Below are 27,664 nucleotides of genomic sequence, written 5' to 3'. Positions count from 1 at the left end.
TGATGGGTGCTGACGAGTTGATGGGTGCAGCACACCAACATGGCACATGTATACATATGTAACCTGCACGTTATGCACATGTACCCTAGAACTTAAAGTATAATAAAAAAAAAAAAAGAAAAAAAGAAAAATTGGCTATCTTGAGAAAATAAAAAGCACCTAGGATTGTAGCTAACCAGACACTGAAATGATTGGTCACTGTCCAGATATTAGTAAGCATTCTTAAAGCTTTTCAGTGGCAAATAAAGCTGGGAAAAACATAGATACACACCAGCTTCCAAATATTAACCAAACCAGACTAATTCTAGAGATTGCCAAAGCAATGAGAATCTGATCAACTAAAGAGATCTTTCTTCTCTTGACCCAGTCAATACAGTTCACCAGAACTATGAAACTATTTCCTACATTTCCCATGATAAATTCCACAATTAAAATGAATGTAAATATGCTCTTTATGACACCATCCATTGCCTGTAAGAGAATGCCCCAATGTCTAATATCACTGCTGAAGACTTCTTAATGCATTCATCTAAAATGCTATGTATATCTGATTCTTGAAAATTCAATAATATATTCCCTTTAAAAAGGGAATGTTAAACCAGCAAACATCCAGATTTGCTAATGGCTGGGCTTAAAGCTCTCGTCATAAAAATCTCTTTATTTCCCAAGACAACTCAGCTGAGCTTCATCCAGATGCAATGTGCCTTACACACAGTAGGCTGAAGTCTTTTGTAGCTGGTGAGAAAGGAAACACTGAATTCTCATTTGCAAACATGCAAATAAAGACATTGATTTTCAAAAAAAAAAAAAAAAAAACTTAAAAGCAATGGAAGGAATTACAAAGAAAAACACTGATACATTTTACTCAAAAATATAATATTAGAACAACTATAACTTAAAAGCCAAGCAGCAAATGGAAATCTTAGCAACACATATGACAAAATTTAGTAATCAATGGTATATAAACCCAAATCAACACAAAGGCAAAAAACGAATGATTTGCAGGAGAGAGGAGAGGGAGGGAGAAAGAAAAAAGAAGCAAGAGAGAAAGGAAGAGATAAGGGAAAGAGAACAAACTTAAAATATGGGAGAAATTACAAGTAGTGCAACATTTACATATCATTTTTCCTTTTCATTTTGTTTGCTTGTCAAATTAGCAAAGTTTTAAATTATGATATTTAATACAATCAGTGAAGCAGTAGATGATCATTCTTATTGTTGCTGAGAGTGCAAATTGGTACAGCCCATTACAAAAAGAACTCTTTATATGTATCAATACTTTTAAATGTGTTCATATTCTTTGACTCAGTAATTCTTTGCCCAAAAATCTATCCTAAACGTAGAATTCCTAACTTGAAGTTTGAGAGGGGAAATTTTAAGCATTTATACACAAATGCACACTGGAATTTCACATATAAGAGAGAAATATTGGACCAAACCCAACTGCCCAAAAGTAAAAGAAAGGCTAGGTAAATTATGATACTGCCACACAATTATATATTATGTTCTCATTAAATGCTTTTGTCATTTTAAAAAGCTTTAAAAATGTTATTTTAGAAAGAATAACCTATCTGTATATTTATCTAAGTTTTAAAAAATACATAGGAAAGTAAAAATAAGCCAAAATGTTAATGGTGCTAATCTCTGGTTAAGAAATAGTAATTTACTCCCTTTTTTCAATAAGTCAATACTTAACAGGCTGCAACTTACCATTTGTGTCAAAGTTTAGTTGTCAAAGTTTAGTTGGTAGCATTGCTGCTGCTGCTGCTGCTTCTTCTTCTTCTTCTTCTTCTTCTTCTTCTTCTTCTTCTTCTTCTTCCTTCTTCCTCCTCCTCCTCCTTCTTCTTCTTCTTCTTCTTCTTCCTCTTCCTCCTGTTCCCCTTCCTCCTCTTCCTCTTTCTTCCTCTTCCTCCTCCTCTTCCTCCTCCTCTTCCTCCTCCTCCTCCTCCTTCTTCTTCTTGTTTTGACACAGGGTCTCTTTTAGTTACCCAGGCTGGAGTACAGTGGTGCAAACTCTACAGTTTCTACCTTCTGCCTTAAGCAATCCCCCCACCTCAGCCTCATGAGTATCTGGGACTACAGGAGCTCACCACCATACCTGGCCAATGTTTTTAAAATTTTTTGTTGAGAGGAGGTCTCACTATGTTGCCAAGGCTGGTCTACAATTCCTGGCCTCAAGTAATCCTCTTGCCTTGGTCTCCCAAAGTGCTGAGATTACAAGCATGAGCCACTGCACCCAGCAGGCAGCATTGTGCTTTCTTAGTGGTATCAAAAATAATAATATTAATAATGCTACATCATATAGTAAATGAATTTTTAATTCAATAAAAAATGTGATATAGTACTAGCTCTGCTACTTGCTAACTGAGTGACTTGAGTCAGAAATCACTTAACCTCTTAGTGCCTCAGTTTTTCCATCAGCAAATTAAAGGTAAAATAGTCCCTACCTCAAAGGCATGTTTGGAGGATTAGGAGAGTTAAAATATGTGAAGCATGTACAACACTGCCTGGCATGTAGTAAGGTAGACTAATACTCACCATCTTATAGATGAGAAACAGGCTCAAAAGGCATTAAATAACTTACCCCAATTCCCATCCCATAGGTACGCATCTGAAGTTCAAACCCAAATCTATCTGGTTCTATTAAACTTCCTAATCCCCAAGGCTCCCTGATTTATGCAAATTTAAGCACATCAAATTGTCCTTACTCCCATACTAGGCAAAAGTCTGATCACCAAAAGTTTAAATAAAAAAGTTGGCAGATAATATGCCTTGCTAGCATTGGCAACATTTGACAGGTATCAGATGGCTATTAATAAATTCAATCATTTAATTTACAGGTGGAAGTGATATAAACTTTTGCTTTTTGCCAGCTGCATTGTGAAATGGTTTTCCCCCCTTACATGTTAGCTTTTAATGGTGTAGTTTTTGTAATTTGGGAAGTTAAAAGGAAAGACTGGCTTGGCCCGAAACTGCCTCTGAAAAGCTGCAAGCTGAAACCATAGTGAAGTCAGGGATGGAGCCCATGTCTCTAGAGTTCTCTGTCCACTTCAGTAGATAGTTATGATCCCATTTTGGGGCAACAGAAAGGACTGATCCAAAGTAGATATGCAAAGTGATAACTCACCATTTTGTTGTCAAATCCTCCTGTTATTCCCAGGCAAAAGTCCTGCCCATATCTAAGGACTTGACCAGTGGCATCTCTGTGTACACTGTCCACGGACAATAAGTATAATGTAAATGTAAACTGTCTGTATTAGAATCATTCTATGACTCTATGTTTATGCATGCAATCTTGTTTATAATCAGTTTTTTTGATAATTTATATTCACATACTGTAAATGAATTAAATAATTAAATAAATGGTGTTTTCTTTTGGTCTTAAAAACCAGCTAGCACCCTACTCCTTACCCTGCACCATAGCTAGAACACAAAGCATCCCCACTTTGTGAGCCTCTGGTTAGAGTAAACTAAGCACGTCTTGCTAATGTATACTAAGGAATTCTGGTCAAGTGCTTTGACATCTTCAGAGAGAACCAAGGTAACACACTTGTAGACATTTAATACAGTTTCCTCTTAATCCTTCAGGAAACAGAGGTTGTGATCCATTTTTAGTTGTCTTAACATATGTATTCAAAAGAAATCTAAATTAGAACTTGAAGAACTGTCTATATATACTTTTTTTCACCCAGGCTGGTGTTTGGTGGTGCAATCCTGGCTCACTGCAACCTCTACCTCCCAGGTTCAAGTGATTCTCATGCTTCACTGACACAAGTAGGTGGAATTACAGGAGCCGGCCACCATGCCCAGCTCATTTTTGTATTTTTCGTAGAGATGGGGTTTCGACATATTGGCCAGGCTGGTCTCGAACTCTTGACCTCAAGTGATCTGCCCACCTTGACTTCCCAAAGTGTTGGGATTATAGGCAGGAGCCACTGCACCTGGTCCAGGTCTATATATACTTGCAATGCTTACATTGCTGTTATATGAATTAGTAATAGTTTTTCATTGTGATCATATATCTATTTCTTCCCTAAGGATTTAATTGTTCATTTTCAAAATCTCTTCAAGTACATTTTTAATGGACAGTTAACTTTAAAAGAGCAAATCCCATCTAGTGCCGCCTTGTATTAAACTATACATTTTTATTGTAAAAAATAACATAGCCATAATAAGAACAATGAAAACACTCAAATGAGCTAAAAGAGTTCCAAAACGTTATAGGGAAAAGCCACTTTGCTTCCAGGCAGAATATGAATTTAATTCCCTGGATCCAATACTCATGATTTAAGCATTTTGAATCGAACACAATTATCCTGCTGTCTAAGATAAAAAGGGATTGTAAAGTTCCCTTGACAATAACTCTCAAGGTAAGCAAAGCAAGATGAAAATCACGGAGAATGTTCACAAAACCTTTCCCTCCACTCAGCGGCTCCAATACCCAGGAATCTTTAAGCTGCAAGTGAAACATATTTATGATGAAAATGAACTGCAAATTAAAGTCTCTTTACCTCAAAATGATAAAAGTGTTTCTGCCAATTGGGGTCTTGGCTTGAACTGCGCTCAGGCCACAGGGTACCTCTAATTCATCTCTCAGATGGGACTGAATTTCATCTGGAGTCATACACAGGCTCAGGTCCCCACCCAGAAACACATCAGCTTCTGTGTCAGGATCATCAGGATTCACAAGCATCACCTTGTCACCGTAATGAATATAACCGTCTTCAGTCATGGAAAGTTGCATCTACAATTTTAACAGTAGTTTATTACATAAACCATGCAATTCCTCAACAGCCACGGCCAAGGCAATTTTCTTCCTTCTCAGACTAGTACCCATTTCATTCAGGATTTCACTTGAACCCTTAGTTCCTTCTTCCTTTCCCTTTGCCTTTGCCAAGGCAAAGCTCCCAGTAATCCCAAATGAAGCCAAATGAAGCTGGTGAAAATCACATGGATTTCCTCATTATTCTAGAAATTCAACATTCATTGAAAAAGTTGTCGATTACCAACTAAAGGGCATTTTACTTATTTATATGTTAACTCATTTATTTCTTCATTTGTAAAATGCAGGTAAACATGATTTAGGGCAGACTTCCTTTATGTTTCTAAGATCTTAGAAGAATTTAAACATTGCAAAATTCGTTTTTAAAAACTGTTATTTTCCAAATGGTAACTCAGTTATGAAATTTTTTTCTTTACATATACTCACACAGAATTTGAAAACAATGTTTGAATTTAAAGTTACCGGTCTCAAAAGATTCTGTTTTAGGCTTCTACGTCTCTGTATGAGAAGTTTCCCCTTGTCTCTCTTCTCTAAGAAGTCTTTCATAAGCTCCTAGTTAAAGAGAAAATCAAGAACAGTAGCCCTGAATAATACAGATGTTAGTATTAACAACTTTGAGGTCAGAAGCTCTTCCAAGTTGAAAACTCAAAATTTGAGTACAAAAAAAAGTAATGTGAGCATAAGGGGAATGATGGAACATTTTTAGCATTACTTTAATATTTTTACTACATTATAGAATGTTTAGAAAAATGAGAAAGGCAAAACAAAGAAAAAGAAACATCACCAGTAATTACTCCAGCCAGATACCATCTTGAGTGACATTTGGAGGCTATGTCTCCCCTGCTGAGGTTTCCCTTAACTGTATGATGACTAACACTAGAAAGTCCACCCCTCCCCAGCCTGACCCATACACGAATGGCTCAGAGCCTTGTTAAGACCACCTTGGGGGAATATAAGGCAGTGAGTACAATGTCAGTAAAAGGAACACTCAGGGTCATTTAAGAGGGCAAGTGTGGCAGGGTTGGAGTGGGGAGGGATATTATTTCTACCTAGAGCCTGTGTTCTCACCTGGCCCACAGCCTGAGGCTGTCAGACTCTAAGGAATACGGGGGACTTAGTGGGACTCTAGGCTAAGCGGGAGACACAGGCCAGGGGCTTAAGAATCAAGGTGCCCGACTTTGGGAGGCCAAGGGACCCGCAGAAAGAAAAGTCAGGGTGCTCGGAGTAGAGGTCAGTGAGACCTGGATTTGTTGGGCAGGTGAGATTCCTAGAGAGTTTAGAGATTGGGTGAGGGGGAGGGGCGGAGGGGAGAGGATTTTAGAGGTATTCACTGTTTGCTGGGTGAGAGAGAAGGCTTGAGGCGCTCAAAGCAGGGGACTGAACTTAGAGGAGGGTCTGGGAATTCCTGAGCTGCGGGTCCGCGCCCGGCCACATCCTGCGTACCTCCTCCAGGTAGACGTCCTCGTTCCAGTTGCCTATCCGGACTCCCGGACCATACAAGTTCTGCGCCATCGCGCCTTGCTGTTCAGCAAGTGGGCCTCCCTCCGCCACCAGGTGTTAGCGTGGCCCGTCGCCATGACGACCCGGCCCGAGGCGATTGGTCAAGGTCCGGGACCCTACTGGCCAATAAGTGACAGCGCGCAGCCTCGCCCCGGGGCGGGAGAGGGGACGTCTGGGTCAGCTGCTGTCTGTGGCCCTCTAGCCCGCCCCATTTCCACCTCTTAGATTTCCTTAACTGCTGGCTGACAAAGTGCTGTGAGAGAGAAATTTAAAACTTTCTTTCTTTTTATTAGAATCTAACCGAAAAGTGCTATCGAGTACCCCTTGCTTGTCGAGGCAGCAAAGAAGAGCTTTTAAATGGAAACACAGCTTGCTTGCAGCCTATTGTTTGTAATCATCATCAGCAGCAGCAGCAGCAATTTCGCCCTAATAAAACAATACCTGTTCAATGTAGACTTTTGGAAACCAAAATCGCATAGAAAGGAGAGAGAATTAAAAATTTCAGGGCCTTAAAAGTAAGAAATATACCACGTTAGTATATTTCTGTTGATAGGTTTCTGAGGTTGTCCATATTTTTGCGGACTTGACAGCATTCTCCCTCCCTCCCTGGGTCTCAAAGTGAAAGGACGAGCCTGTGATCTGCATGAACTCTTAAGAAAACCAGACTCTGCTGTAGCCAGCATTATTAAAACGAAATATTATTTTATGGGGAGGGGAGGGATACCAGTTACCGTAGGACTACTGGAGGCTTGATGCTGATTGAATGCATTCAGTAATTTACCTGTATTTAGTGTCCAGTAAGACATGACTGAAATGGAAGACAGGAGCCTTCACTCCCTTCAGCAAACCCAGTCTAAAAAAAAAAAAAAGGATAATTCATGAAAACTAATTACTTCAGGAAGACTGTGAAAAGTGCAATTAAAGATGCGCTGATGGGCTGGCGTGGTGGTTCAAGCCTATAATATAGCACTTTGGGAAGCCGAGGCAGGAGAATCACTTGAGCCCAGGAGTTCTAGACCAGCCGGGGCAACATAGTGAGACCCCATCTCCAACAAATATATATATACTGATGAAGGGCCATGGAGTTGAAGGATCCTTTCTGCCTTGAGGAACTGTGAGAATGGGAATTGGATGGCCTTTGAGTGGTGGGAGAGGGGCTGTTTTGGAGCTGAACTGGGAAGGATTTGAACTGGCAGGCTGAAGTGTAGAATAAAAATAGGTGCATTCCCCATACTGGTGAATCCACCAGCTCTGTCAATACATCACCACATTCGAGGATACTTCTGAAGGACGCATAGGACAAAGCAGTTAAATCAGATAGTATACCACTAACTGTATTTGATAAATTCAGAAATAGACTCAAAGAAGCTAGCTGTCTAAATTCAAACTGCTAAAAGTTGCTCAAAGAAAGGACTCAATCCAAACTTTCTGACTCCACAGTCATGTTTGTTTGTTTTTCCTTTTAAGTATTTTCATATTCCCCATAAAATCAAGAATAAAACAAGGCAGCTCTAGTCTCTACATTTTTAACAAGGTTCTAATGATTGGGTCATTCAGTAAGTCCTTACAGTGATACAGCTTTGCTCCCACCTACTTCCTTAATGCTATTTTTGACAAGTATATTACATTTCTATACATAATAGACCCAACAATACAATTATACATAGTGTTTTATACAATTGCTTTAAATCACTTGGGAGAAGAAATATCTTTATTGGTGCTCTTTGATATTTTTCTCTGAATACAAATTACTGCTTGGTGTTGTTTTCAACCTGAATAACTTCCTTTGATATTTCTTATAAATCAGGTCTGCTAGCAATACATTCTCTTAGTTTTTGCTTACCTTAATTTTTGTAAGATACTTTTTCTAGATACATGATTCTTGGTTGATAGTGTTTCTTTCTTTCTTTCAATATTTTAAATATGCCATCCTACTACCTCTGGAATCCATTATTTCTTTTTCTTCCAAGACAGAGTCTCACTCTATCAACCAGGCTGGAGTGCAGTTGCACGATCTCAGCTCACTGCAACCTCTGCCTCCCGGGTTCAAGTGATTCTCATGCCTCAGCCTCCCAAGTAGCTGGGACTACAGGCATGTGACACCATGCTCAGGTAATTTTTGTATTTTTAGTAGAGATGGAGTTTTACCAGGTTGGCCAGGCTGGTCTTGAACTCCTGACCTCAAGCAATCGGCCCTCCTCAGCCTTCCAAAGTGCTGAGTTTACAGGCATGAGGCACCGTGTCCATCCATGGCCTCCATTATTTCTGATGAGAAATCAGCTATTAATCTTATTTTGCTTCCCTTACACATACTCTTGCTGCTTTCAATATTTTTTTGTCTTTGTCTTTTAACATTTTTAACTAGATATATTTGGATATTGATCTCTTTTCTTTTATCCTGCTTGAGCTGCCTGAATATGTAAATTAATGCTCTTTTCATCAAATTTGGGGAATTTTCAGGCCTTATTATTTGGAATATTTTTTCTGATCCTTTGTCTCTCTGATGGCTTTATGAAACTCCCATCAAGTGTATACTAATGTACTTACTGATACTCTACATTCCTCAGAGATGCTATTTGTTTTTCTTCATTTTTTTCTCTCTGTTCTTCAGATGGCATAATTTCTATTGATTTATCTTCAAGTTTGCAAATTTTTGTTTTTGCCAGCTCAAACTTACTGCTGTATTCCTCTAGTTAATTTTTTATTTTGGTTATGGTACTTTTCAACTACAGAATTTACACTTGGTTATATTTTGTAATTTCTCTCTATTGATATTTTATGCTTCATAATGAAACACTATCATCATATCTTCCTTTAATTAATTAATCATGGTATTCCTTAGTTTTTTTAAACATATTTATAATGGCTGCTTTGAAGTCTTTGTCTGCTAAGTCCAACATCTGGGTGACAGAGCAGTTTATGTGGGTCACATTTTTCTGTTTCTCTGCAGGTCTCATGATTTTTTTTGTTGAAAACTAGACATTTTAGATACAGGCATACATCATTTGATTGCAATTCACTTTACTGCACTTTGCAGATACTGATTTTTTTTTTTTTTTTTTTTTTTTTTTTTTACAAATTGAAGATGTTTGGCAAGCCGTATCAAGCAAGTCTGTTGGAGCCATTTTTCCAACAGCATGTGCTCGCTTCATGTCTCTGTGTCACATTCTGGTAATGCTCAAGATCTTTCAAACATTTTATTATTATATCTATAATGGTGATCTGGGATCAGTGATCTTTGATGTTGCCATTGTAGTTGTTTGGGGTACCATGAACCGTGGCCATATAAGATAGCAAATCTCATAATTGTTATGTGTGCTGACTGCTCCACCTACCAGCCATGTCTCCATCTCTCTCCCTCTCCTCAGGCCTTCCCAGTCCCTGAGACACAACAATATATAAATTAGGACAATTAATAACCCTAAAATGGCCACTAAGTGTTCAAGTGAAAGGAAGAGCCAAATGTCTGTCTCCTTTTTTTTTTTTTTTTTTTTCTTTTTGAGATGGAGTCTCACTCTATCGTCCAGGCTGGAGTGCAGTGGCATGATCTTGGCTCACTGCAACCTCTGCCTCCCAGGTTCAAGCGATTTTCCTGCCTCAGCCTCCCAAATAGCTGGGACTACAGGCACAGGCCACCACACTCAGCTAATTTTTTGTATTTTTAGTAGAGACAGGGTTTCACCCTGTTAGCCAGAATGGTCTCGCTCTCCTGACCTCATGATCCACCTGCCTCAGCCTCCCAAAGTGCTGGGATTACAGCGTGAACCATGTCTGTCTCTTAAATTAAAAGCTTGATATGATTAAACTGAGTAAGGAAAATATGTTGAAAGCCAAGATAGGCTGAAAGCTGGGCTTCTTGCATAAAGCAGTTAGCTAAGTTGTGAATGCAAAGGGGAAGTTCTTGAAGGAAATTAAAAGTGCTACTGTGGTGGACACACAAATGATAAGAAAGTATAAAACAGCCTGTTGCTGATATAAAAAAGTTTTAGTGGTCTAGATAAAAGGTCAGACCAGCCACCACACTCCCTTGAGCCAAAGCCTAATCCAGAACCAGGCTCTAATGCTTTTCAAGTCTATAAAGACTGAGAGAAGTGAAGAAGCTGCAGAAGAAAAGTTTGAAGCTAGCCAATGTTGGTTCAAGGAAAGAAAATTTAAGGAAAAAGCCATCTTCATAACATAAAACTGCGAAGTGAAGCAGCAAGTGCTGATGTAAAAGCTGAAGCAAGCTATCCAGAGGATCTGGCTAAGATCACTGATGAAGGTGGCTGCACTAAAAATCAGATTTTCAATGTAGGCAAAAAAAGCCTTACATTAGAAGATGTCATCTAGGACTCTCATAGAGAAAAAGTTAATGCCTGCCTTCAAAGCTTCAGAGAACAGAATGATTATCTTGTTAGTGGCTAATGCAGCCCATGCTCATTTACTATTCTGAAAATCCTAGGTGATATGGTTTGGCTGTATCCTCACCCAAATCTCATCTCAAATTGTAGCTCCCATAATTCCCACATGTTGTGGGAGGGACCCGGTGGCAGATATTTGAATCATGGGGGCAGTTTTCCCCATACTGTTCTTGTGGTAGTGAATAAGTCTCACGAGATCTGATGGTTTTTTTTTTAAGAGGTTTCCCCTTTAATTTAACTCTTTTCTCTCTTGTCTGCCACCATGTGAGATGTGCCTTTCACCTTCCACCATGATTGTGAGGCACCTCCAGCCATGTGGAACTGTGAGTCCATTAACCTCTTTTTCTTTATAAATCATCCAGTCTCAGGTATGTCTTAGCAGCAGCATGAAAACAGAGTAATACACTAGGTCCCTTAAGAATTATGCTAAATCTGCTTTTCCTGTGCTCCATAACTGGAACAAGAAAGCCTGGATGACAGCCCATCTGTTTGCAGCTTTGTTCACTGACTATTTTAAGTCCACTGTTGAGACCTACTGCTTAGAAAAAAAAAAAAGTTTATTTCAAATATTACTGTTTATTGACAATGCACCTAGTCACCCAAGAGTTCTGATTGAGAGGTACAAGGAGATTAATATTGTTTTCATGATTGCTAACATAATATCCATTCTTCAGCCCATGGATCAAGAAGTAATTTCAACTTTCAAGTATTATTATTTAAGAATTACTTATTTATTTTTTTATTTTTGAGACAGAGTCCCACTCTGTTGTCCAGGCTGGAGTGCAGTGGTGTGATCTTGGCTCACTGCAACCTCTGCCTCCCAGGTTCAAGCCATTCTTCTGCCAAAGTGCTGGGATTATAGGCGTAAGCCATCATACCCAGCCAAGAAATACATTTTTAAGGCCATAACTGCCAAAGATAGTGATTTCTCTGACAAATCTGGGTGAAGTAAATTGAAAACTTTCTGGAAAGGATTTGCCATTCTAGATGCCATTAAGAACATTGTGATTCATGGGAGGAGGTCAAAATATCAACATTAATGAGAGTCTGGAAGAAATTGATTTCAATCCTTATGGATGACTTTGAGGGGTTCAATATTTTAATGGAGGAGATAATTGCAGATGTCACGTACATAATAAGAAAACTAGAATTAAAAATGGAGCCTGAAGATGTGACAGAGTTGCTGCAGTCTTGAGAAGGAGTTGCTGCTTACGGATGAACAAGTAAAGTGGTTTCTGGAGGTGGAATCTACTACTGGTGAAGATACTATGAACATTGCTGAAATGGCAACAAAGGATTTAGACTATTACATAAACTTACTTGACAAGGCAGCAGCAGCAGGATTTGAGAGGATTGACTCCAATTTCGGAAGAAGTTCTACTGCGGGTGAAATGCTATCAAACATCATCACATGCTACAGATAAATTTTTCATGTATGAAAATTGTCAGAATTAAAACAGAGTCACTAATGGTAAGAGAATTCTTATAAATAGAACTGGGAAAGGCCATAAACAGAAGGTTTTCACACTCCTATGCTTGATAACGAAAAGATTCTACAAAAACCACAGCCTTACACAGAAGTCATTACCACCTTATACAAGATACACTTCTACGAGGTCATCTACCCAACAATTGCCTATACAACCTTGGATTCGTGTCACCTTGTTATTGATCTTTGTAACCAAGGAAAATTATTTTAAAACAACTACGTAGTCCTAATCTTTTCCTTTAAAAACCTTTATCTTTCTTTACTTCCCTGAATACACACATAGTTTACTATGGCATGCATAGTCCCATTGCAATGCTATATCCCCAAGTAAGTGTCTTTTCTTTTAGAGAGCCTCTTTCTATTTGTTATTTAGGGTGAGATATATGGTGTCAAAAGTGGGATCTGAAAAAGATCACGCTTGGGAAGAATCAGTGATTCTTGCAACCAGTGTGTCATACTCACTTCAGTCCTTTGAGTTCTCTGCTTCCATTGCTCACCTTTTCTTCCCTGGTGAGTTTTCTCTCAGGTTGAGTCTCTCTTCTTATGGTAGAGGCTTTTTAAATATTATTTGGGACCTGGTTTAGATAAGGCCACCTTAATAATAATAATAATAATAATAATAATAAACACATACATCATTATTGGGATGAAAAAAGACTTTTTGTCTTTTCTGATATGTCCTTTCTGGTATAAAGACAAATGTTTTTTTCCAGATTGAGTATTCTTGGTTTCCACAGAATTTACATTCTGCCTCTGAGGCATATCTTCTGGTGAATTTGCTTTTGGTCTAGCTTGCATACCCAGTTTAATATTTTGTGTGATCTGCACACCTAGGTTAAAATGTTTGTGAACATTCTTATCTGGTTTTTTTTTTTTTTTTTTTTTTTTTTTTTTTTTTTTTTTTTTTTTTTTGCTTTTGTTTGACTTTTCCCCTTACTTGTTTCTGAAAATCTTCTGAAGTAAAAATAAACACTCTGGATGGTGGGTGTAGGACAACTAATTAAAAGCCACAGGGCAATCACCATCATCTAAAACACTGGTCTAAATTCCTGATGTTCTCTGACATGATTTTTGGATTTTCCTCACTCTTGAGAGATTAATAAGAAACAGAATAGGATTCACAAACATTAAGGCATGCCAGGTTTTCTGGGACTCCAGCCAGCTACATATTATAGCCTGTTCTTGTGTACATTTTCAAACTAATAGGCGAATTCCATCAAGGAAAATTCAGAATTCAAACGGTCTTTATTCAAAAAACTTGCAACTATAGAGTTAAAATGAGAGTCTTACATGTTCTCTCTCTATTTTTTTCTACCTACTTTGAATTTGTTGACTTTTCCACTGGTGTTAAGATAAAACCACTTATGGCATTCAAGCAAAGATTTTTAAAAGTCTTTAAGAACTTTCAAATTAATGGTTTTGCAAATTTCAATAAGTTCCATGGTAACCAACAATCCTGATATATTTTAGAAACATAAAATAGGCTTGCCTAACAATTGTGTACAATGATAAAATACTTAACTGACAAATTAATAATATAAAGTAAAAAAAAAATAGATAAAGATTTCTAAAAACTAGGCTCTCAGATCAAACAGGTCAAAATCTTGAGCTCAGAGCAATAACATAAGGTATATCTGTCCAGCATAAAAATTTTACTTTTTGGCTACACCGAAGCCAAAAGGAAAAAGCTGAGAAAAAGAGAAAAGTAAACTGCTTAAATTCTTCCCTGTCCACATTTGTTAATGAAGTAAACCAGATCAGCAAATAGATTTGTTATTTGTTCAAGGCTACCTGGAGATTTTATTTTTCTTATACAATTCAGCCAATCCTAGATAAAATGTAAATACTGAAATTTTAACCTTGAACTCACTTGAAACTAAAAAAAATAAGATGAAGGAAGTTTTTCAAAGTCAAACTGACATGGAAACTGTTTTACCCAATTTCGATCTTCAGCCTTCATTCAATTACCTATCAGGGCAAATAAAGTTTAGCAATGTGAACAAATCTCAATTTTGTTAGAAATATAATTTGGATCTAACTTTCTGTTATACACCAGTGAGTTGGCCAGGCACGGTGGCTCACACCTGTAATCCCAGCACTTTGGGAGGCCAAGCTGGGTGGATCACCTGAGGTCAGGAGTTTGAGACCAGCTTGCCAACATGGTGAAACCCCAGCTCTATCAAAAATACAAAACTTAGCTGGGCGTGGTGGTGCGCGTCTGTAATCCCAGTTACTCCAGAGGCTGAGGCAGGGGAATCACTTGAACCCGGGAGACGGAGGTTGCAGTGAGCTGAGATTGTGCCACTGCACTCCAGCCTAGGCAACAGACCGAGACTCTATTTCAAAAAAAATTAATTAATTAATTAAAAAAACAAAACAAGAAAACAAACAACAAAACAGTGAGTCGTGATACTATCTCATGACTAAAATACTAAAATGAAAGCTATAAGATTTTTGAGTGTGTATGTGTTTAGATGTGTTATGGATATGTACATTTATCATGTTGTATTCTGTACTTACATAGTAAAATCTGATGTCATTGGCCAGAAATCCTCTAAGAATAAATGAGTACTCATATAAAATATAATATGTATATAGCCATTAACCCAGATACCTTTTAGTTCACATGACTAAAGTAAATCTTTAGTAAATAAACTGGTTTTTAAGTTACTGATAAAATAAAAATTAAAATGTCTTCAAAATTGTCAGTATGCATTTTTGCTTAAGTTTACTGGTCAGTTTTATATTGTCTCTGCTAGATATTTTAAGGAATCTGGGTTTGACACAATGGTTACAAAACTATAAATCCAGCCTAAAACAGAATTATGTTTGTGTAATTTTTTGACAAATAAGACTTTAATATTGTCCATTTAATGAAAGCAGATGTATCTTCTGATACATTTTGCTGAATATTTACCAGCAAAATATCCACATGTTTAACTTTAAGGTTTTTACTGAAAGACCTAACACAGGCTATTAAAATGAATAATAGGGAAATAACTTGAAATGGTGATGGGCTTTGTCTACTTTTCAGTTCTCACAAGTAGTCTAGGTAAACTTTTAAAAAAATCAAGTAAATGTAAATCAAATAAATGCTTATAAATGAACTTTTTATGGTTTTCTTCTTTTTTACTTTTCTTTCAAATAGACTTTTTCTGTAATTGGAAATCTTAAAGTTATGTTATGTTAAATTAAATAATAGATACTCTGGTATCTGCCTGGGTCATTTCCAAACAAAAAAAAATTTTAACTGAAACACATTGCCGAACATAAATATAAGCTTGTTCTTGGCTTCTTAAGTTTTATAGAAAGACTAAAGTATATCAGTCTATTAATATACATTAAAAATTATGTTATGCACAATCAGAAATGATAAGGGGAATATTACCACTGACCCCACAGAAATACAAACAACCATCAGAGAATATTATAAACACCTCTATGCACATAAACTAGAAAATCTGGAAGAAATGATAAATTCCTGGACACATACACCCTCCCAAGACTCAACCAGGAAGAAATTGAATCTCTGAATAGACCAATAATGAGTTCTGAAATTGAGGCATTAATGAGCCTTTGAACCAAAAAAAGCCCAGGAGCAGATGGATTCACAGCTAACTTCTACCAGAGGTACAAAGAAGAGCTGGCACTATACTGAAACTATTCCAAAAAATTAAAAAGGAGGGACTCATCTCTAACTTATTCTGTGAGACCAGCATCATCCTCATACCAAAACCTGGCAGAAATAAAACAAAAAAAAAGAAAACTTCATGCCAGTATCCTTGGTGAACAGCAATGCAAAAATCCTCAACAAAATACTGACAAACTGAATCCAGCAGCACATCAAAAGTCTTATCTACCATGATAAAGTAGGCTTCATCCCCAGGATGTAAGGTTGGTTCAACATACGTAAATCAATAAGTGTGATTCATCACATAAACAGAACTAACAACAAAAACCACATGATTATCTCAATAGATGCAGAAAAAGCTTTCAATAAAATTCAATATCCCTGATATTGAAGGAACATACCCCAAAATAGTAAGAGCCATATATGACAAACCCACAGCCAATATCATACTGAATGGGGAATACTAGAAGCATTCCCTTTGAAAACTGGCACAAGACAAGGACGTCCTCTTTCACCACTGCTGTTCAACATAGTATTGGAAGTTCTGGCCAGGGCAATCAGGCAAGAGAAAGAAATAAAAGACATTCAAATAGGAAAAAAGAAAGTCAAACTATCCCTGTTTGTAGATGACATGATCCTACATCTAGAAAACCCCATCGTCTCAGCCCAAAACCCTCTTAAGCTTATAATCAACTTCAACAAAGTCTCAGGATACAAAATCAATGTGCAAAAATTGCTAGCAATCCTATATACCAATAACAGTCAATCTGAGAGCCGAATCAGGAAGACAATCCCGTTCACAATTGCCACAAAAAGAATAAAATACTTAGGAATACAGCTAACAAGGGAAGTGAAGGATCTCTACAAGGAGAACTACAAACCACTGCTCAAAAAATCAGAGATGACACAACAAATGGAAAAACATTCTATGCTCATGGGTAGGAAGAATCAATGTCATCAAAATGGCCATACTGCCTAAAGTAGCTTATAGATTCAATGTTATTCCCATTAAACTACCATTGACATTCTTCATAGAACTGGAAAAAACTATTTTAAAATTCATATGAAACCAAAAAAGAGCCCAAATAACCAAGGCAATCCTAGGTAAAAAGAACAAAGCTGGAAGCATTACACTACCCAACTTCAAACTATACTACAAGGCTACAGTGACCAAAACAGCATGATACTGGTACAAAAACAGACACATGGACCAATGGAACAGAATAGAGAACCCAGAAATAAGACCACACACCTACAACTATCTGATCTTCAACAAACCTGACAAAAACAAGCAATGGGGGATGCCCATTTAATAAATGATGCTGGGATAACTAACTGGCTAGCCATATGTGGAAAATTGAAACTGGACCCCTTCCTCACATCACATACAAAAATTAAGATGGATTAAAGACTTAAATGTAAAACCCAAAACTATAAAAACCCTATAAGAAAAATGAGGTAATATCATTCAGGACATTGGCATGGGCAAAGATTTCATGACGAAGATGTCAAAAGCAATTGCAACAAAAGTAAAAATTGACAAATGGGATCTAATTAAACTAAAAAGCTCTGCACAGCAAAAGAAACTATCAATAGAGTAAACAGACAACCTATGGAATGGGAAAAAAACTGCAAACTATGTGTCCAAGAAAGGTCTAATATCCAGCATCTATAAGGAACTTAATTGAGAACTTACAAGAAAAAACAAACAGCCCCATTAAAAAGTGGGCAAAAGATATGAGCAGACACTTATCAAAAGAAGATATACATCAGGCCAACAATCATATAAAAAAAATCATCATCGTCCAGGCTTGGTGGCTCATACCTGTAATCCCAGCACTTTGGGAGGGTGAGGTAGGCAGATCCCTTGAGGTAAGGAGTTCAAGAACAGCCTGGTCAATGTAGTGAAACTCTGTCTCTATTAAAAATACAAAAAATAGCTGGGTATGGTGGTGTGTACCTGTAATCCCAGCTACAAGGGAGGCTAAGGCAGGTGAATCACTTGGACCTGGCAGGCAGAGGTTGCAGTGAGCCAAGATCACACCACTGCACTCCAGCCTGGGCAACAAGAGTGAAATTCCATCAAAAAAAAAAAAAAAAAGAAAGAAAGAAAAGAAAAAAATCAACACCACTGATCATTAGAGAAATGCAAATCAACACCACAATGAGATACCATCTCATACCAGTCAGAATGGTTATTACTAAAAAGTCAAAAAATAGCAGATGCTGGTGAGGTTGTAGAGAAAAAGGAATGCTTTTATACTGTCGGTGGGAGTGTAAATTAGTTCAACCATTGTAGAAGGCAGTGTGGCCATTCCTCGAAGACCTACAGACAGAAATACCATTTGACCCAGAAATCCCATTGCTGGGTACACTCAAAGGAATATAAATCATTCTATTATAAAGACACATGCACACGTATGTTCATTACAGCACTATTCACAATAGCAAAGACATGGAATCAACTTAAGTGCCCATCAGTGATAGACTGGATAAAGAAAAGTTGGTAAATACACACAATGGAATACTATGCAGCCATAAAAAGAATGAGATCATGTCCTCTGCAGGCACATGGGTGGAGCTGGAGGCCATTATCCTTAGCAAACTAATGCAGGAACAGAAAACCAAATACCACATGTTCTCACTTACAAGTGGGAGCCAAATTATGAGAACACATGGACACATAGAGGGGAATAACACACACTGGGGTTTCTCAGAGGGTGGAAGGTGGGAGGAGGGAGAGGATCAGGAAAAATAACTAATGGATACTAGGCTTAATACCTGGGTGATGAAACAGGTAACAACAAACAGGAAACAACAAACCCCCATGACACATGTTTACCTATGTAACAAACCTGCACATCCTACACATGTACCCCTGAACTTAAAATAACAGTTAAAAAAGTATGTTATGGGGAAACATATTTCTAAAACTTATAAAATAGTTTTGATCTCTAAAATACTGATACGTAACAGACAAATCAAGATTTCTTGCTTCCCAGGTTCTTGCTAAAAATTTAAGGTTGCTAAGAGTAAAAATACACATTAATATATATAACTTTGTATTTAAAATATACCAAAAAAGTCAGATGTGTTTTTGATGAAAAAAATTATAAGAACAGTATGCAAATATGCTCTTTGTTGAGAAAGAAAGAATAATTTTGTCTAATTCTGAGGTTATTTGAAGATTGTTTTAAAATATGAATTTATGAAGGAAATAGAAATAACATAAAATGGAACCAGCAAGTAGGAGAGAGAAATGTAAAGAAAAGTTATAAACATGAAAATGTATTTTTGGTAAAAAACAAGAAAAAGAAAAGAGAATAATTTTAAATAAGAAAGAATCTTGCATGGTAAATTTTGTACTAAAGTAAAGTAATTCATTATTTAAGATAGAAAAGTATAGGAAAATGCAGAAAGCCCAAGTATGTCATCAGTGGTCTGAGTAGGTTGCAGTAAGTTTCATCAAAAATAATTTATAGAAGGAATTGTTTGTATGATCAAATTGGCTATAATTAGAAGGAAATTATTTAAAAGTATTTCTAAAGATTGAATTTGGACCTTAAAAATGCATTAATCCAAAATGTTGGTGGGGCGGAGCAAGATGGCCAAATAGGAACAGCTCCAGATTCCAACTCCCAGCACGAGTGACAAAGAAGACCGGTGATTTCTGCATTTTCAACTGAGGTACTGGGGTCATCTCACTAGAGAGTGCCGGACAATCGGTGCTGGTCAGCTGCTGCAACCCGACCAGCGAGAGCTGAAGAGGGGGAGGCATCACCTCACCTGGGAAGCACAAGGGGGAAGGGAATGCCTTTTCCTAGCCAGGGGAACTGAGACACACAACACCTGGAAAATCGGGTAACTCCCCCCGCAATACTGCGCTTTAAGCAAACGGGCACACCAGAAGAATATATCCCACACCTGGCCGGGAGTGTCCCACCCCATGGAGCCTCCTTCATTGCTAACACAGCAGTCTGCAATCTAACCGCAAGGCAGCAGCGAGGCTGGGGGAGGGGCGCCTGCCATTGCTGAGGCTTAAGTAGGTAAACAAAGCCGCTGGGAAGCTCGAACTGGGTGGAGCACACAGCAGCTCAAGGAAACCTGCCTGTCTCTGTAGACTCCACCTCTGGGGACAGGGCACAGTTAACAACAACAACAAAAGCAGCAGAAACCTCTGCAGACACAAACGACTCTGTCTGACAGCTTTGAAGAGAGCAGTGGATCTCCCAACACGGAGGTTGAGATCTGAGAAGGGACAGACTGCCTACTCAAGTGGGTCCCTGACCCCTGAGTAGCCTAACTGGGAGACATCCCCCACTAGGGGCAGTCTGACTCCCCACACCTCACAGGGTGGAGTACACCCCGGAGAGGAAGCTTCCAAAGTAAGAATCAAACAGGTACACTCGCTGTTCAGCAATATTCTATCTTCTGCAACCTCTGCTGCTGATACCCAGGCAAACAGGGTCTGGAGTGGACCTCAAGCAATCTCCAACAGACGTACAGCTGAGGGTCCTGACTGTTAGAAGGAAAACTATCAAACAGGAAGGACACCTATACCAAAACCCCATCAGTACGTCACCATCATCAAAGACCAGAGGCAGATAAAACCACAAAGATGGGGAAGAAGCAGGGCAGAAAAGCTGGAAATTCAAAAAATAAGAGCGCATCTCCCCCTGCAAAGGAGTGCAGCCCATTGCCAGCAACGGATCAAAGCTGGTCAGAGAATGACTTTGACGAGATGAGAGAAGAAGGCTTCAGTCCATCAAACTTCTCAGAGCTAAAGGAGGAATTACATACCCAGCGCAAAGAAACTAAAAATCTTGAAAAAAGAGTGGAAGAATTGACAGCTAGACTAATTAATGCAGAGAAGGTCATAAACGAAATGACAGAGCTGAAAACCATGACACGAGAAATACGTGACAAATGCACAAGCTTCAGTAACCGACTCAATCAACTGTAAGAAAGAGTATCAGCGATTGAGGATCAAACGAATGAAATGAAGTGAGAAGAGAAACCAAAAGAAAAAAGGAGAAAAAGAAATGAACAAAGCCTGCAAGAAGTATGGGATTATGTAAAAAGACCAAATCTACGTCTGATTGGGGTGCCTGAAAGTGAGGGGGAAAATGGAACCAAGTTGGAAAACACTCTTCAGGATATCATCCAGGAGAACTTCGCCAACCTAGTAGGGCAGGCCAACATTCAAATTCAGGAAATACAGAGAACGCCACAAAGATACTCCTCCAGAAGAGCAACTCCAAGACACATAATTGCCAGAATCACCAAAGTTGAAATGAAGGAAAGAATCTTAAGGGCAGCCAGAGAGAAAGGTCGGGTTACCCACAAAGGGAAGCCCATCAGACTGACAGCAGATCTCTCGGCAGAAATTCTACAAGCCAGAAGAGAGTGGGGGCCAATATTCAACATTCTTAAAGAAAAGAATTTTAAACCCAGAATTTCACATCCAGCCAAACTAAGTTTCATAAGTGAAGGAGAAATAAAATCCTTTACAGATAAGCAAATGCTTAGAGATTTTGTCACCACCAGGCCTGCCTTACAAGAGACCCTGAAGGAAGCCCTAAACACGGAAAGGAACAACCGGTACCAGCCATTGCAAAAACATGCCAAAATGTAAAGACCATCGAGGCTAGGAAGAAACTGCATCAACTAATGAGCAAAATAACCAGTTAATATCATAATGGCAGGATCAAGTTCACACATAACAATATTAACCTTAAATCTAAATGGACTAAATGCTCCAATTAAAAGACACAGACTGGCAAACTGGATAAAGAGTCAAGACCCATCAGTCTGCTGTATTCAGGAGACCCATCTCACATGCAGAGACATACATAGGCTCAAAATAAAGGGATGGAGGAAGATCTACCAAGCAAATGGAGAACAAAAAAAAGCAGGGGTTGCAATCCTAGTCTCTGATAAAACAGACTTTAAGCCATCAAAGATCAAAAGAGACAAAGAACGCCATTACATAATGGTAAAGGGATCAATTCAACAGGAAGAGCTAACTATCCTAAATATATATGCACCCAATACAGGAGCACCCAGATTCATAAAGCAAGTCCTTAGAGACTTACAAAGAGACTTAGACTCCCATACAATAATAATGGGAGACTTCAACACTCCACATTAGACAGATCAACGAGACAGAAAGTTAACAAGGATATCCAGGAATTGAACTCATCTCTGCACCAAGCGGACCTAATAGACATCTATAGAACTCTCCACCCCAAATCAACAGAATATACATTCTTCTCAGCACCACATCGCACTTATTCCAAATTGACCATATAATTGGAAGTAAAGCACTCTTCAGCAAATGTACAAGAACAGAAATTATAACAAACTGTCTCTCAGACCACAGTGCAATCAAACTAGAACTCAGGACTAAGAAACTCAATCAAAACCGCTCAACTACATGGAAACTGAACAACCTGCTCCTGAATGACTACTGGGTACCTAATGAAATGAAGGCAGAAATAAAGATGTTCTTTGAAACCAATGAGAACAAAGATACAACATACCAGAATCTCTGGGACACATTTAAAGCAGCGTGTAGAGGGAAATTTATAGCACTAAATGCCCACAAGAGAAAGCAGGAAAGATCTAAAATTGACACTCTAACATCACAATTAAAAGAACTAGAGAGGCAAGAGCAAACACATTCAAAAGCTAGCAGAAGACAAGAAATAACTAAGATCAGAGCAGAACTGAAGGAGATAGAGACACAAAAAACCCTCCAAAAAATCAATGAATCCAGGAGTTGGTGTTTTGAAAAGATCAACAAAATTGACAGACCGCTAGCAACACTAATAAAGAAGAAAAGAGAGAGGAATCAAATAGATGCAATAAAAAATGATAAAGGGGATATCACCACCGACCCCACAGAAATACAAACTACCATCAGAGAATACTATAAACACCTCTACGCAAGTAAACTAGAAAATCTAGAAGAAATGGATAATTTCCTGGACACATACACTCTCCCAAGACTAAACCAGGAAGAAGTTGAATCCCTGAATAGACCAATAGCAGGCTCTGAAATTGAGGTAATAATTAATAGCCTACCAACCAAAAAAAGTCCAGGACCAGATGGATTCACAGCTGTATTCTACCAGAGGTACAAGGAGGAACTGGTACCATTCATTCTGAAACTATTCCAATCAATAGAAAAAGAGGGAATCCTCCCTAACTCATTTTATGAGGCCAACATCATCCTGATACCAAAGCCTGGCAGAGACACAACAAAAAAAGAGAATTTTAGACCAATATCCCTGATGAACATCGATGCAAAAATCCTCAATAAAATACTGGCAAACCGGATTCAGCAGCACATCAAAAAGCTTATCCACCATGATCAAGTGGGCTTCATCCCTGGGATGCAAGGCTGGTTCAACATTCGCAAATCAATCAACGTAATCCAGCATATCAACAGAACCAAAGACAAGAACCACATGATTATCTCAATAGATGCAGAAAAGGCTTTTGACAAAATTCAACAGCCCTTCATGCTAAAAACGCTCAACAAATTCGGTATTGATGGAACGTACCTCAAAATAATAAGAGCTATTTATGACAAACCCACAGCTAATATCATACTGAATGGGCAAAAACTGGAAAAGTTCCCTTTGAAAACTGGCACAAGACAGGGATGCCCTCTCTCACCACTCCTATTCAACATAGTGTTGGAAGTTCTGGCTAGGGCAATCAGGCAAGAGAAAGAAATCAAGGGTATTCAGTTAGGAAAAGAGGAAGTCAAATTGTCCCTGTTTGCAGATGACATGATTGTGTATTTAGAAAACCCCATCGTCTCAGCCCAAAATCTTCTTAAGCTGATAAGCAACTTCAGCAAAGTCTCAGGATACAAAATTAATGTGCAAAAATCACAAGCATTCTTATACACCAGTAACAGACAAGCAGAGAGCCAAATCAGGAATGAACTTCCATTCACAATTGCTTCAAAGAGAATAAAATACCTAGGAATCCAACTTACAAGGGATGTAAAGGACCTCTTCAAGGAGAACTACAAATCACTGCTCAGTGAAATCAAAGAGGACACAAACAAATGGAAGAACATACCATGCTCATGGATAGGAAGAATCAATATCGTGAAAATGGCCATACTGCCCAAGGTTATTTATAGACTCAATGCCATCCCCATCAAGCTACCAATGAGTTTCTTCACAGAATTGGAAAAAACTGCTTTAAAGTTCATATGGAACCAAAAAAGAGCCCGCATTGCCAAGACAATCCTAAGTCAAAAGAACAAAGCTGGAGGCATCACACTACCTGACTTCAAACTATACTACAAGGCTACAGTAACCAAAACAGCATGGTACTGGTACCAAAACAGAGATATAGACCAATGGAACAGAACAGAGTCCTCAGAAATAATACCACATCTACAGCCATCTGATCTTTGACAAACCTGACAAAAACAAGAAATGAGGAAAGGATTCCCTATTTAATAAATGGTGCAGGGAAAATTGGCTAGCCATAAGTAGAAAGCTGAAACTGGATCCTTTCCTTACTCCTTATACGAAGATTAATTCAAGATGGATTAGAAACTTAAACGTTAGACCTAATACCATAAAAACCCTAGAATAAAACCTAGGTAGTACCATTCAGGACATAGGCATGGGCAAGGACTTCATGTCTAAAACACCAAAAGCAACGGCAGCAAAAGCCAAAATGGACAAATGGGATCTAATTAAACTAAAGAGCTTCTGCACAGCAAAAGAAACTACCATCAGAGTGAACAGGCAACCTACAGAATGGGAGAAAATTTTTGCAATCTATTCATCTGACAAAGGGCTAATTTCCAGAATCTACAAAGAACTCAAACAAATATACAAGAAAAAAACAAACAACCCCATCAAAAAGTGGGCAAATGGTATGAACAGACATTTCTCAAAAGAAGACATTCATACAGCCAACAGACACATGAAAAAATGCTCATCATCACTCACCATCAGAGAAATGCAAATCAAAACCACAGTGAGATACCATCTCACACCAGTTAGAATGGCAATCATTCAAAAGTCAGGAAACAACAGGTGCTGGAGAGGATGTGGAGAAATAGGAACACTTTTACACTGTTGGTGGGATTGTAAACTAGTTCAACCATTATGGAAAACAGTATGGCAATTCCTCAAGGATCTAGAACTAGATGTACCATATGACCCAGCCATCCCACTACTGGGTATATACCCAAAGGATTATAAATCATGCTGCTATAAAGACACATGCACACGTATGTTTATTGCGGCACTATTCACAATAGCAAAGACTTGGAATCAACCCAAATGTCCATCTCTGACAGACTGGATTAAGAAAATGTGGCACATATACACCATGGAATACTATGCAGCCATAAAAAAGGATGAGTTTGCATCCTTTGTAGGGACATGGATGCAGCTGGAAACCATCATTCTTAGCAAACTATCACAAGAACAGGAAACCAAACACCGCATGTTCTCACTCATAGGTGGGAACTGAACAATGAGATCACTTGGACTCGGGAAGGGGAACATCACACACCGGGGCCTATCATGGGGAGGGGGGAGGGGGGAGGGATTGCATTGGGAGTTATACCTGATATAAATGATGAATTGATGGGTGCTGACGAGTTGATGGGTGCAGCACACCAACATGGCACAAGTATACCTATGTAACAAACCTGCACGTTATGCACATGTGCATAGAACTTAAAGTATAATAAAAAAATAAAATAAAAATAAAAATAAAATGTTAAAATGTGTAAAAACAAGATTTTCTTAAAGTATTGATTTGCTCATAGTAGAATTGCAAGAGGTTTAGATTTTTAATTCTGAAACCCATTTATTTAATAGCCATCTTCTAAACTACAGTTTCTATTTCATCCAGATATCTAATTAGTTTATCTAGTTTCAGGTTGGAAAATGCTGTGTTTTTTATTCAGAATGGTAACTTCATTTCTTGAGGCAAAATTTTCCTTTTTGAAACTTCTCAGACTTATATGTTAGAAGTTCAACTTTTGCTGTACCTCATCACATATGATTCGTAGGACATACATCATTGCCTTCTGCTCTTTCTTCCCTTGAAAAGGTGTATCATTTTGCTTGGCTCTGGTGATAACGCTCTCCTTCAACCTTTTTGTCAACTACTGTAACTTGTGTGTGTGTGTTGCTAGAGCTGGTCTTGAACTCCTGACCTCAAGTGATCCTCTGACCTCAGTGTTCCAGAATTCCGGGATTACAGGTGGGAACCACTGGGACTGGCCAACAGCTGTAACATTTTTTTCAGTTTTAACTCTGTTGTCATGACCTGATGCTGACATTTTATTTTGGAGGTCTAGAAAAGCAATATTTTCCTCCAATATAATTTGATTCCATACTCTTGGTTTTTCTTGATGTGTCTGAATTGTTCCATGAAACCAGGAAAGTTGTCATGCTATTCCTAAGAGCCAAGGATTCTTCTGGTCAAGGTACTAGTTTTCTTGTTTACATTCCTCTATAATATAGCATGCAGTCATAATCTGGGATATACCCTTCATGTGTCTGATTAACTTGAGTTCCAGGTTATCTAAATGGGCTTCACCTAAGGAGGAGCAATCACACTACAGGAGATTTTTCTTTACCTTTTTGGTAATTGGCCTTAAAATATATATATTTTTTACATTTTATGAAGATAATACCTCCATTGTCTTTATTAAGTTTTGATTATTTAGGAAAATTGGGCTTTAAAGAGGTTAAGATTTTAATATCCATGCAACTTTCTGTGCTGCTTTTGAGCCTTTTATCACTCTGAATAATGAATAACTTATTTTATAGTGACTGGTGATTCTGTTTTTTAAAATTATTTTTATTTGTTAAAATTTTTTGTAAAGACAGGATCTTGCTATGCTGCCCAGGCTGGTGTTGAACTTCTGGCCTCCTGCATTGACCTCCCAAAATATTGGGATTACAAGCATGAACCATCATGGGGGCTGGGGCCTGTGATTCTCTTTTGATCAACTGTTTTGAACCTTTTAATATGTTTGGCAGTTTCCCCCAGAATCAATATTCTAAATTATCTCTTTTTGACCTAAAATTAACTGGGATTTTCTGGGTGGGCCTCCAGAGAGCCTCAAAAAATGTCTCTCTCATCTTGCAGAGATACTAAATGATTAGACTTAGGTAAATTGTATGGGAGGCATTGCCAAATGGTAAGTGATGCTGGATCTTCTTTCAGTTACAATTAGGGGTATGCTATTAATATAAAATTTCAAAAATTATTTAATGTTATTAAAATCTGTTAATTTATCAAAAGCCATAATTTTATTGCTATGTTGAATGTTTTCTAAAGCTGTATTTGTGTGGCTATCTTATTAAAGTGAGTATTCTAAGGATTATATAAAATTTATAAAAGATTACAAAAAATTTATAAAAGTCCTGATGTGACACTGTCAGTCATGATTCTGGTTGTTACCGTAAAATACTGCATGTAGTATAAATAAATAAATGTCTTTGTCAGCTGAGAGCTTTCATCAGATTTTAATCATGGCTATTCTAAGTTTTTGTCATCTATAATTACTGTTGTGAATTCTTCTTTAAAAGTATTGCAATCAGCTATAGTCTAAAATTGCTTTTCATGGAAAACGCTCTAACAAGGGCTCTTGAACACAGATTTCTGATAACTTTAAGATCAATGGACTCAATCAAAATTTCCAGAGCCCTAATTAAAAAACCAGTGGGTTCATAAAACTGCTAATTAACATCAAGCAAAACAAAACAAAATCATGAAACTAAGCAATTGATAAAAATAACGTTCTTACGACTCTTACTTAAAACCTTATTGGTTCTTTACTTAAATGTTTTCCAGAT

The 27,664-nt window shown here is 38.0% G+C and overlaps 1 protein-coding gene across 1 annotated transcript in view; it reads right to left on the bottom strand.

The window, feature by feature from the left end:
- Positions 1 to 27,664, bottom strand: part of CFAP161 (cilia and flagella associated protein 161) — a 61,170-nt gene that overhangs the window by 13,249 nt on the left and 20,257 nt on the right. The window contains 6 exon segments of the mRNA XM_023193389.1: positions 3,128 to 3,212; positions 4,512 to 4,744; positions 5,246 to 5,335; positions 6,227 to 6,536; positions 7,065 to 7,136; positions 12,635 to 12,747. Of these exon segments, the coding sequence (XP_023049157.1) occupies positions 3,128 to 3,212; positions 4,512 to 4,744; positions 5,246 to 5,335; positions 6,227 to 6,295 (477 nt within the window). The 5' untranslated portion in view covers positions 6,296 to 6,536; positions 7,065 to 7,136; positions 12,635 to 12,747.

This window comes from Piliocolobus tephrosceles, chromosome 6 (assembly GCF_002776525.5).
Source record: "Piliocolobus tephrosceles isolate RC106 chromosome 6, ASM277652v3, whole genome shotgun sequence".
NCBI lineage: Eukaryota > Metazoa > Chordata > Mammalia > Primates > Cercopithecidae > Piliocolobus > Piliocolobus tephrosceles.
This window is presented reverse-complemented; position numbering and strand designations above follow the sequence as displayed.